Source organism: Myotis yumanensis, unplaced genomic scaffold (assembly GCF_028538775.1).
Source record: "Myotis yumanensis isolate MYYU_CA2020_CCGP unplaced genomic scaffold, mMyoYum1.0.hap1 SCAF_10, whole genome shotgun sequence".
NCBI lineage: Eukaryota > Metazoa > Chordata > Mammalia > Chiroptera > Vespertilionidae > Myotis > Myotis yumanensis.
In genome coordinates, this window is record NW_027223761.1 from 82,062,341 (window position 1) to 82,074,409 (window position 12,069).

The window sequence follows — 12,069 nt, forward strand, 5'->3', positions numbered from 1 at the left end:
GGCACCCAGGGCCTGGCCAGCTACCCCACAGCTCTGAGCCCGTGGCCTTTGGACTCCTGGTTCCTCTCGGCCCGGCATTTGGAAGACGGGTTGAGTCCGTCCGGCGCCTGGTGATCAGGGCGAGGAGCGGCCCGCTGGCTCTACGGGCACCGGCGCCTGAGCCGTGAACGGAAAGCCGGAGACCGGGCTGTGTGGCACCCCAACCTGGAGGCATGAGTCAGGGCAGCTAAGGGAGAGCGGGGAGCGAGGCAGCGGAAGAAGCCATGTCTGAGCTCAGCTTTATTATTAGGAAGAGGCGGCACTGGGGGTGGGGGGGGCCGTCCAGGGTTTCCACGAAGCCTGGTGCTCCCTTCAGCCCGAGGGCCTGGCCGCACCTGGGACAGAGGCCTGCGGTGACGGCGGCCTGGCAGGTTCTGGAAGACAAAGGCAGGGTGTGGGCCGTGACGGGCCAGGCCCGGATTTTCCCGTTTCCTTATTTCTCTGACCTTTCTCCAGGGCACCTCTGCCCTCCCCCCCCCCCCCCCCCCACCCCGCCGCCTTGGCTGCACACTCCATGCCAGGCATTTGGCCATCATTTGAAACGCATGAGGGGTGACAGGCTGCCTGGTGGGTGAATGGACGCCCTACAGCTCTCCCCGCCCAGCCCCAAACTCCCTCTCTTTCTCCATCGCCTCCCAGCCCCTCCTGCGCACCTGCCATCACAGCTCCTCGTCTGCGCCGGGCCTGGGGTGGGGAGGAGAGGAGGCCGGTGAGAGCCAGTAGGGAAGATGGGAACCCTGAGGGTGGGGACCCTTCCCAACAGGCCTCAGAGACCAACTTCCTCGGCGGCCCCTCCTCGTCCCACCCGCCTCGCCGCCCTGCGGGCACTCACCGATGCTTCTTTCTGCCCCCGCAGCGGAGTCTTTTGCCTTGAAGAGAAAAGAGGTGGGTTTTCATGGGCCCCTCGCTTCCAAGGAGGCCTCCTTCCCCGGAGACTCAGCTCTGGCCCTTCCCTCCTCCCTGCCGGCCGCACAGAGGGCCAGGCCAGGCCCAGGGCAGCCTGTCGGTCAGCGAGCACCGACTCAGTGGGTCCAAGGTGGACCCTGGGCAGCTGGGAGCGGGCCCAAGCCTGGGCCCTGGCCATGCCCTCAGCTCTGTGCTGGGCACAGAGTAGCTGCTCAGTGGGCCTTGGAGACCGACGACAGCGGCGAGTCCACGGTGCTGCCTCCGCGCTGCGAGCTCAGCACCGCCCTGTGCCTCCTCCAGGGGCCGGGAGCCGGGAGCCGGGCGCAGCGTCTGCAGACAGAGCCCCGAGGTGGAGAGCGCTGCTAGGTCCCGGACCCCGTCTGTGTCTCCTGTCCACTCATCGCATTTCCGTGTGTTTTTCTTCTGGTTGCATCAAAACAAATCAACATCCTCTTGTCCCTGTCCCTGCCGTCCCTGGAGCCGTGTGCCCATGTCGGCCCCTCTGTGTGCTGTCTGGGCTGCACATCTGGGTGCCAGCTTCCACCTTAGGGGTGAGTGGGATCACCCCTACTCCACAGCGGAGCACTCTGGCCAGGGACCTGGGGTTCCATGTGAACGGGAGCGGGGCCTCTGACCTCAGGTCCCAGCTTCCCACACTTCCCAGCAGCAGGTGGGAGTAGGGGCAGGGTAGGCACCCCCGGGTGCAGCTGAACCAGCTCTGCTCTGAGCAGCGGGGAGCCATGGACAAGTCGCTGACCTCGCAGGGTGAGCCTCATTTCTCATCTGGAGAATGGGGACAGGCGTGGAGTGATGCCGAGAAGAATAAATGGGCTGGAGGCAGCTCAGGCCAAGAACATGCAGGGTCGGAGGGTGTGGGTGTCCGGTAGAGGCTAGTAGAGAGCACTGCCCTGCCCCCCTCCACTTACGGGGGACCTTCCCATCGTCAGAGGGAGCCAGTCCCCATCCTGGCAGCTCCTGGGTCCCCTAGAGGGTGCACTTTATTTTATTTTTTCTTTTTCTATATATTTTTATTTCAGAGAGGAAGGGAGGGGGGAGAGAGAAACATCAATGATGAGAGAGAACCATTGATCGGCTGCCTCCTGCACACCCCACACTGGGGATGGAGCTAGCGACCTGGGCATGTGCCCTGACCGGGAATCGAACCGTGACCTCCGGGTTCATAGGACGACGCTCGACCACTGAGCCACACCAGCTGGGTTAGGGTGCACTTTAGAAAGATGGAACCTCCTGTGTGGTCCACGAACCAAGCAGGGAGACACCACAAGATGCCTCCCTCCATCAGGGCGTGGCTGGGTCCCCACATCCAGCCCGGGGCGGGGAGGAGAGAGGAAGGGAGCGGAGAGGGAGGGAAGGGGGGGAAGGGGACTCACCCCTCCCAGGGCCTGCACAGGGGAGAGAGGCCCACGGGAGGCAGGGGCTCAGGAAGGACTGGCCCCGCACCCCCTACACGAAGCAGCCCCACTTACTGAGGATGATGATGAGCCCCACCACGAAGGCCAGGCCGGCGAAGATCAGGCCCCCTTTGCGCACGGCCTCATAGTCTGGAGCGGAGAGGCAGGGTGGGTGGGTTACGGGCATCCTTCCCACAGCCCAGGCTGGCAGCAGCCCCCCCTGGTGCCTGGGGAAGGTGGGGTCAGAGCCCGGGGCTGGGGGGCTGGGGGCCCAGTGGGGGAGCAGGAGGCAGGTTCAGGGCCCGCAGGGGCGCCAGGCTTACCGTAGTGGAACGGGTCCACGTCCCCCCCGGGGCTGCCACCTGGGGAGACAGGGGAGGGCAGGTCATGACGTGGGGTGTCCCAGCCACGGACACGCGGAGCTCTGTCTCCTGTCCCTGCACCCCCAGAGCACAGTGGGCAAGAGTGGGCTGGTGAGGGGAGTCCCTGGGAGAGGAGGCTGGAGGTGCGGGAACCCCTCTGTCTGGGGGCGGGGCCTCTCGGGGAGGGCGCTCCCCTCCTTGAGCACAGAAAGCAGGAAGAGGCCGTGAACACACCCCCCATCGACTCCCCGTGGCCCCCAGTGAGACTCATCCCCGCCAGGGGCTTCTCGAAGTCTGCGAGGCAGACGGACAGACGGACGGACAGAGGAGGAGGGCGCTGAAGCCCAGTTGGGAGACTCATCTAAAATCCAGAAGGTCGGAGGCAGGACTGGTCCCGACCAGGTTTCTAGATGCTTCTCTCCGAGCTGCTCTCCGCCCGGGGAAGCAGGCTGGTTGAAGAGACATTGCTATACGGCGCCCTCCCGCCCTCCGTGCGCCAGGCCCACCGTCCTCAGGAGCCTGCGGGCCCTGATGGTCCAGCAGCCGCGGGGAGGGGGCCGCTCAGGGAGGCCGTGGGTCCCACCCCTTACGCCGCCAGAAAGTAGCTTGTGAGAATGGAGGGACTTTGGCCTCTTGCTGTGCTGCCTCTCAGATAGTCGGAAGGAAGGAGACCTGGAGGCCACGCAGCCGGGCAGCCCCCCTCCTGCTGCCTCGCCCTGGCATTCGCCCTGGCACACGCCCTGGCACAGAAGCGCCCATAGCCGGCAGGCAGCCCCGCCCTCGGCCCTGGCCTGGGAGCACTCATCCTGGGGACCTGGAGGGCAGCCAGAGCTCCCACCACACGGAGCCCCTCTCCTGCCTCTTCGAGCCCCGCCTGGCACGAGGGAAGCAGTGCCCAAGGTGGAAGGAGTGAGCTCGTTGGCACCTCCCGGCTGTGCTGAGCTGCGCCCTGGAGGCCGCAGGGCTGGGGACCCAGCTGTCCCGACACAAGCTCCCTGGGGAGCGAGCAGCTGGGGGGGTGGCCGGCCTGCCCGCCAGAGGCCCAGGGAGGTGACGGGCCCAGGGCCGTCCCCGCACGGAGGCCTGGAGGTTGTCTGATTCCAGGTCTCGACAAGGTCACAAGGGAGTTAGTGTCAGAGGCCTGACTACACGGGGCCCCTCACCACACAGGGGCCCGCCTCCTCCTGAGGGTCGATGAGCCCCACAGTCAGCAAAGGCCCCTCCATGACGGGAGCCCTCTGGCCTCTCCAAAGCCCAGAGAGGCTGCTGCCCCCCACCCCCCGACCCCGCCTGCCGCCTGCCCCTGCTCTGTCTGAGCCCAGGCAGCCAGGAAACAACCAACCCGGACAGGCGCCCGTGCCCAGGCCACGCTGGCACCCCCGGGGCCCGAGGCTCTGCATTGAAGCTGCGGTGAAGACAGGACCCCTTGACAAGCAAATTTCCTTCGCAGGAGGCTGGCCGGGGAGGGCGGCACTGTGCTGGGGGGGCAGAAGTCAGGGAGGACGCGGGATCCGGCTCCCCCTCCGGACGGTCCCAGCGAGGCCGCCTGCTGTCCCCACGCACCTGGTCCGCACACTCACCCTCGGCCGTGGGCACCCCTGCCATCGCCGTAGACTGGACTGGATCCCGCTGCCTCCGCCGCCGCCTCTGCCCGGAGATTGCCCCGCGGCCGCGGGGTGGCCGGGATGAGGCGGGGGCATTAAACATTAACAGTGCCAGCTAATGTTTACCCGGGACCCAGAGAGCCTGGTGTGGACGGGGGGCTCCGCTGGGCGTGAGGAGGTGCCCGGCAGGCGGGGCAGGAGCTGGCTGGGGTTCCAGACCCTCCCCCAGGAAATTTCCAGAGCGCAGGGCAGGAGGGTGGGCCGGGCCTGCTGGGGCTGCCGCATGGGAAACAGGAATGTCCAACTGCTCCCTGTGTGCTGTCCCCGGGTGCAGGGCAGGGCCCGAGATGCCCCCCCCCCCCCCCCCCCCCCACGACCACCATCGCAGCTGCCCCTGAACCTAGCAGCACGAGGCCCCTGTCTCAGCGGAGTTTCACCAGGTCCCCGGCGGCGCCCTCCAGGCAGGGCACACCCCCAGGCCCCCAGGCTCCGCTGCCTTCCTCTCTCATCCCCCCCCCCACCCCCCACCAGCTGCACCCAGCGCTCACACCTCCTCAGGGAGCTCAGCCATCCTGGCCCAGCCTCCCCCTGCCGCTGCACTTCCCTCTCCAGCCACTAGGGGCGGTTGGCATCCAGGTTCCAAGGTTGCACGGGAGGCCCCACAAGAGGGGGCCGAGCTCCCACAGGGAGAAGGCCCTGCTTTTACGATTCACAACACAGGCTCCTGACCGGCACTGTCTTATCTCCCCATTTCTCAGGTGAGTCATCTGTGGCCCAGAGAGGTCGGGCTCTGTCCCAAGGTCACACAGCCGTGAGGGGGAGGGGAGAGGACAGCCAGGCGTTGGGCTGTAGGTCAGGTGCTTTCCCAGGCCTCTGATACCCCTCCCCCTCCGCTGTGGCCTCCTTTACGTCGGGGGCCCTGGTGCCGGGCCCCATAGGTGCTCAGCTTCCTGGCCGGGTGAGTTCTAGTCCATTGAATTGACCTCCACAAAAAGGCTGATGCTCAATAGCACCCGAGGCCGGGGGCCCATGTGCAGGGCTGGCTCGTCGTGGCAGAGGGACCCCGTGGGCAGCGGTGGGGTCGCGGGTGCAGTCCACGTCCTCTGCCACGTGCCTGAGCTCCCTGTGCCGCAGGCCCCTGCTGCGAGGTGGGGTGCTGCCCGCACAGGGCACAGGGCTGGGGCTGGTACGCGTCGCCATGGTCACTGGCTGCGTTGACGGAGGAGTCACTGCACCTGTAACTTTGTGCTGAACGTCAGCTGTTGGACACAGAAACCACCCTCCAATGAGAAGGAGCTGGGACGCGGGGGTGCCGCCGCCCTGCTGCCAGGAGCCAGGCCCCGCTCAGCTGCCCTCGGCGTTCGGGGCTGTGGGCTGGCCCCGTCACACTCGCATGCCCCCCCCCCCCGCCCCTGAGGCCAGATGTGCTCCTTCCACAGTCAACAACAGGCTGAATCTGTGCTCCCCAAAGGACTCTGGAGGTGCCCGGATGGCCAGGATGCCACTGGGCGTGCCGGGACGATGGCGCAGGAGGCCGAGGGGCTTGTCTGAAAACCCCAGCAGTGGCCACACCAGGGCTGGACACCCAGGCTCCAAGGCTGTGCCCGCAGCGCCTGCACTCTCCCCCAGGGCACCCTGTCCTCCGTGCACTCTCTCTCGGCATCTTGGCATCTGTCTAAGTTGTAAGCCATCCTGAGTCTTTCTGGAATAATAGCAGATACAAGCATAGGTGGAAAGATGGCTAAATGGATGGATGGATAGATAGATAGATAGATAGACAAATAGGTGATAAATGATAGATAGATGATTGATAGACAGTAGATAGGTAGGTAGATAGATAGATGATAGATAGACAGATAGACAGGCAGGTGATCATAGACGAGAGAGGAATGGGAGAGCACGCTGATGTTGCATTTTTGAACTCTGTGCGCAAGGCCCTGTGTAAGCTTTACAAAACCTTCGTGTAACCCTCATGGCGCTGCGAGTGAGGCAGGTGCTCGGCCGGGGTATGATGAAGAAATGGAAGCACAGAGTTTAAGTAACTTCCCAGCAGGCAGCTGGGAAGTGGAAAAACCAAAATCTGAACCCAGCAGCCTGGCCTCCGAGTTCCTGCAGACAGACAGACAGAGGGATGGACAGACACACAGAAAAGGAGGCTTTGGGCGGCCGTCTTGTCAGCGCTTCAGCTCAGAGCGTGGGCGGCAGTGAGCCCAGGCCTCAGCACGGCACCGAGAGGGCCTCCCTGCTCCTGCCTCTGCCCCTCGGGGCCGGGGGCGCACACCTGGGTCGGAGTCTGAGAGAGGGAGGGACGGGGCTTAGGGGACTCACCCAGGAACCACCTGCCCATGGCGGAGCTGCTGTGTCCCTGAGGAAGGGCCGGGAGTGCCTGTGGCTGAGGGCCTGGGCGTCCCTCCCTCCACACCGCAGCCACCCCGCGGGGAGGAAGAGACGAGCCAGGGAGGAGGGGCTGGCAGGCAGCCTCACCTGTGCCAGCCTCGGGGGCAGGGGCGGCGCGGGAGGCCCAGGAGCCACGTGAGGGGGCAAGGAGGGGGGAAGCTGGGAGCCACTGCAAGGCACACGGCAGCCTGCACAGCCCTCGGCCCAGGGCCCAGGGCCGCATCCAGACCCTCCAGGCTGCCAGGTGCCCGCCAAGGTCACAGAGACCCAGGAGGGTGCCGGCTGAGGCCGGGGCTGCTGGTGGCCAAGGGGGGCACTCGGGGCATTTGGGGGGCCCTAAGCCTTACCTCATTCCTCCAGCCCGGTCGGCCTTCACCCTGACAGCCCTGTCCCAAGGCCCCATCTGTAGCCAGGAGTCCCCGATATGGGACAGCAGCCTGGGGGCCGCCCTGGGGGCAATGGGTGCTCTTGGGGAGCCCCAGCAGCCGCTGAGGTCATTCCCGCAGGAGGGCAGAGAGGAGGGGCTGCTGTGCTGCTGTCCCACAGGTCCTGCCCCCTCAGCTTCCCCCCACCGGGTCCTCAGGGACCTCAGCAGGTGTGATGTCAGGCCTGCACCCCAAAGCTGCCTGGAGACACTAGCAGCCCCGTGAGGCCTCCAGGACTGCGGCTGGTGGGGGGCATGGCTGGCAGGCGGGTTCCAGACGCAGGGCAGGTGTGGAGGCTGCGCGCCAGAGGGGCAGGCGTGGGGGCAGGGCCAGGGCCACTGATGTGACCAGGCCTGTGCCACATTCCCAGGAGGAACTCTGAGTACCCAGCAGCCCGAAGCTGCCAAGTGGGAAGTTCCCACGCTGGGCACTTCGAGGGTTCCTGACCCTTGGGGTTAGATGGTACTTCAGAGGTTACCTGTGCAACACATCGATGTCCGGAGAAGTGGGCATTTAGCCAGCCCCCCTGCCCACCCCCCCCCCATGCTCCCTGCGGACCCCCCGCCAGAAGGAAGCAGCCCCATCTTACAGGGAGACCTTGGGCCATAGGCCGACCGCCTGGGAGGAGCTGCAAGGCCCTCGCCCCTCACTGTACCACGAAGGGCTCTCTCTACTCAGACCCTCCAAGGACTGAGGTTAGGCCAAAGCCCCTTCCTGTGTCTCAAAAAACCTCCCTGTGGTCCTGTGGCATCTCCGACCGCACCTGCTTCCTGGCCCTCTGTGCGCCCGGCCAGGCTGCTCCCCGGGGGCCCTCTGTGCGCCCGGCCAGGCTGCCCTCCTGGGCCCTCTGTGCGCCCGGACAGGCTGCTCCCCGGGGGCCCTCTGTGCGCCCGGCCAGGCTGCCCTGCTGGGCCCTCTGTGCGCCCGGACAGGCTGCTCCCCGGGGGCCCTCTGTGCGCCCGGCCAGGCTGCCCTGCTGGGCCCTCTGTGCGCCCGGACAGGCTGCTCCCCGGGGGCCCTCTGTGCGCCCGGCCAGGCTGCCCTCCTGGGCCCTCTGTGCGCCCGGACAGGCTGCTCCCCGGGGGCCCTCTGTGTGCCTGGCCAGGCTGCCCTCCTGGGCCCTCTGTGCGCCCGGACAGGGTGTTCCCCGGGGGCCCTCTGTGCGCCCGGACAGGCTGCTCCCCGGGGGCCCTCTGTGTGCCCGGCCAGGCTGCCCTCCTGGGCCCTCTGTGCGCCCGGACAGGGTGTTCCCCGGGGGCCCTCTGTGCGCCCGGACAGGGTGTTCCCCGGGGGCCCTCTGTGTGCCCGGCCAGGCTGCCCTCCTGGGCCCTCTGTGCGCCCGGCCAGGCTGCCCTCCTGGGCCCTCTGCCCCGGCCACTGTGCTCAGGCCTTTGCACTGGCCTCCCCACCCTGGGAACGCCCTCTACTGAGCTCCAGGCCAACTCTGCTTCCTCCACAGGCCCCACTGGCCCGTCTGCGGCTCTTACTTCTGTGCAAGGCTCCAACCTTGTAGGTGTCTTTCCCTCAGTCGCACTGACTGTATCTGATCAGGTATCTTGTTTTTCTTCCGTTTCCGTCTCTTTTGACTGAAATGTGTGCTCCCGGAGCCCAGGGATTGTTTCCTGTGTCATTCCTTAACTCCCGCCCAGAACGGGCCAGGCACACAGTGGACCCCCTTTTTGTGAAATGAATGGCTAAGTTCCAGAGGTGAAGTGACTTTCCCGGGGGCCCAGGTGCACCCTGACTTGCAGCCTCTTCGCAGGAACCGCTGGCCCTGTAACAGGCAGCGCAGTTTGATGGCTCCCACAGAGTGCTCCCCCCGGCCCTTCTGGGGGGTCTGCCGTCCCTGCCCTCCTCACCGGCCCCTCCGGGCTCCCCTGGCCCTTCTGGGGGGTCTGCTGTCCCTGCCCTCCTCACCGGCCCCTCCGGGCTCCCCTGGCCCTTCTGGGGGGTCCGCCGTCCCTGCCCTCCTCACTGGCCCCTCGGGGCTCCCCTGGCCTTTCTGGGGGGTCCGCCGTCCCTGCCCTCCTCACTGGCCCCTCCGGGCTCCCCTGGCCCTTCTGGGGGGTCCGCCGTCCCTGCCCTCCTCACTGGGCCCCTCGGGGCTCCCCTGGCCCTGCACGGTTTCCATAAAAGAACTCACTTGTCCTTTCTAAGGAGGCCAGCCGGGGCCAGGAGGTCCCCCCGGCTCACCTCACTCACTCCCAGCCTCCCCGGGCTCTGCCTGGTTCCCACACCCCACGGACTGAGGCACTTGGGTCCTGGCTGGCACTGGGGGCAGGAAGCCCTCTCTCAGAGGGAGCCCTGGTTCCTTTAACCCGAGGCCCACGATCCCCCGAGAGCAGCAGGGGAGGGGGCAGGGGGGTGGGTGGGGTGAAGCATCCTCCTGGTCTCCATATGCCGAGGCCAGGCACCCGCTGGACGCCTGCACCGCCCCTTTCCCATGGCTGTGGCCTGGTCTCCTCCGTCTACAGAGTGAGGCCGCGGCACCTACCTCGCAGACCCGCTGTCGGATTGAGAGGACGTGGATGCACGGCCAGAAGGTCCTGGTGAGCCAACACCATCGTCCTCCCCTGAGCTGCTTCCGGGAGCAAGGACACTGGCCACAGCCCCTTCCCTGGAGGGTCCACTCCTGCCCGTGGCCATTCCAGCAAGACCCCTGGGCACCTGCCCTCCCTGCCCCTCAGTGTGGTCTCCACAGCCCCCCCCCCCCCCCCCACCGGGCACCCTGACCCGCCTTTCCTCCCAGACCCCACACAGCATGGCTGCTCCCTGTTGGGCCTGGCCCCACCCTGTTCTCCCACTTTCCCAGGGTGGGCAGAGCCCTACCCTGCCGCCCAGAAAGGCTACAGGGCGGTAACTGTCCGGCACCCCTCCCTCCGATTGCTCCAAGCTGAAGCCACCGCCACCAGGGATCAGAGGGTCTGTGAGGAGTAGGAGAGGCAGCCCCACTTCCCTGTCAACACGGCCACACCCTCGGGACAGTGCCCCCAGGACAGTGTCCCCTGTCCTGTCCCCCGTCCTGTCCCTCCCAGCAGGCCTCCATTGGTCCTGGCCTCCGTCTCCTCTCAGGCAGCAGCCTGGGTGCCTGCTGGTTCGGCCGGCAGGGACCACCCAGAACATCAGCTGAGCTCTGTCTGCTGGAGCTCAAAGCAGCGAGGCAGCGGCCCTCCCCACCAACCTCCGCAGCTGGGGCTTCTCAGCTCCGCCAGCGGCACAGGGGGGGCGGGGGGTGGGCGGGCTCCAGACCCAGCCATCGCCCTGCAGTGGCTCACAGCCGACAGAGGCCCCTAGGAAGCCCAACTCCCTGCTCAGGTCTCCATGGCACGGTGGCCGTCTGCGGGGAGGTGGCGACTCCCAGGCCCCATCTGTGCTACCAGCAGCCCTGACCCCAGGGAGTGCCGGCTCCTGCCTCCTGCTGTGGCCACAGAGCCAGGGTCACCGGGGTCTTATAAGGCGGGCCTGGGAGGAGGTGGCCCCGGAGGGTCCGTTCCCTAAGTGCTGGCGTCGAGATGGCCGAGCGTGGGGCACCGAGGTCCTGGGAGCTGCCAAGGGCAATGTACTCGGAGCCAAGGTGACTGTGTCCTCTCCGCTCCCTGGGCAGCGGGGCCCGGGGCCTGGAGACCTGCCTGACCCCCTCCCGCAGCGAACCCTGGAGAGACGTGCATTCCTGGCGTGTCCCAGCCCACGCCCGGGCCTCACCGAGCAGAGGCTGTTTCTCCCCCTCTGCCTCCTTCCCAGCCCGTGACCGCGTCCCTCCTCGTCTCTGACAGGCAGCTGCAGGCTCACCGCCACCTCCAGGAAGGCGGCAGGAGCCACGCCACCCCCAGCGCTGCCCTGTCCTCCGGGACCTGGGGGGGTCGAAGGCTGTCCCCGGCTCGGCAACCGCCTCTGTGGCTGATTCCACAGGCAGCCGGCCGATCCGGCCTCTGTGCGGACTCACCACGGTGTCTGGTCAATGTGGCCTCGTCTGCTGCCCACTCTCCTCGCTGACAGGTGCATCCACTCAAGTTCCCAATCGTTCCTAAGAGCCTGGGTCCCCATCAGCTCCCCCGACCCCCAAGACAGCTCAGCCCAGCATCCACCTCAAGGTTCCCAATCGTTCCTAAGAGCCTGGGCCCTGCATCAGTTCCCCCCGACCCCCAAGATAGCTCAGCCCCGCAGGTTCGGGGACACCCGGGTGACCGAGAAGACGGAAGGGGGATGCGGACAAGTCAAAACTTGAAGCCTGTTCAGGCAGAGAGAGGGGAACCTGCTATGAAAGAAAGAAGACAAGGAAATGGATGGTAATGTTCATGTTAATAACATATCTTCATGTAGAGTCTTCTAAGTGCCTTTATGTCCACTGATCTCTTTGACCTTGGGAGGTCACAGGAAGGGTGTTGCTGGACCCATTGTACCGCTCGGGAGACCGAGGCTTCGGCGGCCCAGCGTACCCTCTGGCCAGGAAGGGCTTCATTCCGCAAAGAAGGAAACGGGCAGAGATGTTGGGCTCTGCCCAAGCTCACGCAGCCGGAGGGAAGGGGACCTGAGAGAATGAGATGCCCTAGCCTCCTGCCCCCGCCAGCTGCCCCCATCCTGGCTTGGAGGGGCCCGTCCCCCAACAGCCCGTGCCAGCTGAGACCTTCAGAACATCCATGGCAGCACCACCCAGGCTGCCACCGCCACCTCGGCAGGCGGCCCACCGTTACGCAACCAGGCAGGGCTGGGCTGGCTCCGCAAACCAACAGCTCGTCTGGAACAGCTGCCGGCCCCCGGGGGTCAGCGTGATAGCAATGAATCACACTAATGCTGCCGTGACCACACTTCCTCTTTGTGGCCTGGAGACAGGTATTTCCAAAGCTCCCCCCTGGCCCAGCAAAAGCACCTGACCCTCCCTCCCTCCCTTCCTCCCTCCCCAGGTGAGGCGAGCAGCCAGGGACAA

At 66.4% G+C, this 12,069-nt stretch overlaps 1 protein-coding gene across 6 annotated transcripts; it reads right to left on the reverse strand.

Moving 5' to 3' along the window:
* Positions 1 to 266: 266 nt before the first annotated feature.
* On the reverse strand, positions 267 to 10,569 carry FXYD2 (FXYD domain containing ion transport regulator 2). 6 transcript variants are annotated; one of them, XM_070426137.1, is made up of 7 exons: positions 10,327 to 10,569; positions 9,640 to 9,723; positions 2,681 to 2,719; positions 2,433 to 2,507; positions 872 to 908; positions 693 to 723; positions 267 to 413 (listed from the first exon to the last, which is right to left on the reverse strand). In XM_070426137.1, exons 1-6 carry the CDS (start codon positions 10,400 to 10,402, stop codon positions 699 to 701), a joined length of 336 nt encoding a protein of 111 aa, XP_070282238.1. In that variant the 5' UTR covers positions 10,403 to 10,569; the 3' UTR covers positions 267 to 413; positions 693 to 698. The 6 variants fall into 6 exon arrangements, with proteins under 6 accessions (XP_070282238.1, XP_070282241.1, XP_070282242.1 ...); XM_070426140.1 differs by lacking the exon at positions 9,640 to 9,723 and having other exon boundaries at positions 10,327 to 10,566; XM_070426141.1 differs by lacking the exon at positions 10,327 to 10,569 and having other exon boundaries at positions 9,640 to 9,834.
* Between the last annotated feature and the right edge of the window lie 1,500 nt (positions 10,570 to 12,069).

Bases quoted from the DNA above. Each gene is read 5' to 3' on its own strand.
- FXYD2 (XM_070426137.1), bottom strand. From the start codon at position 10,402: ATGGCTGGGTCTGGAGCCCGCCCACCCCCCGCCCCCCCTGTGCCGCTG. The intron at 9,724-10,326 runs GTTGGTGGGGAG...TCCCGGAAGCAG, and splicing joins GAGAAGCCCCAGCTGCGGAG to CTCAGGGGAGGACGATGGTG. The intron at 2,508-2,680 runs GTAAGCCTGGCG...TCTCCGCTCCAG, and splicing joins CGTGGACCCGTTCCACTACG to ACTATGAGGCCGTGCGCAAA.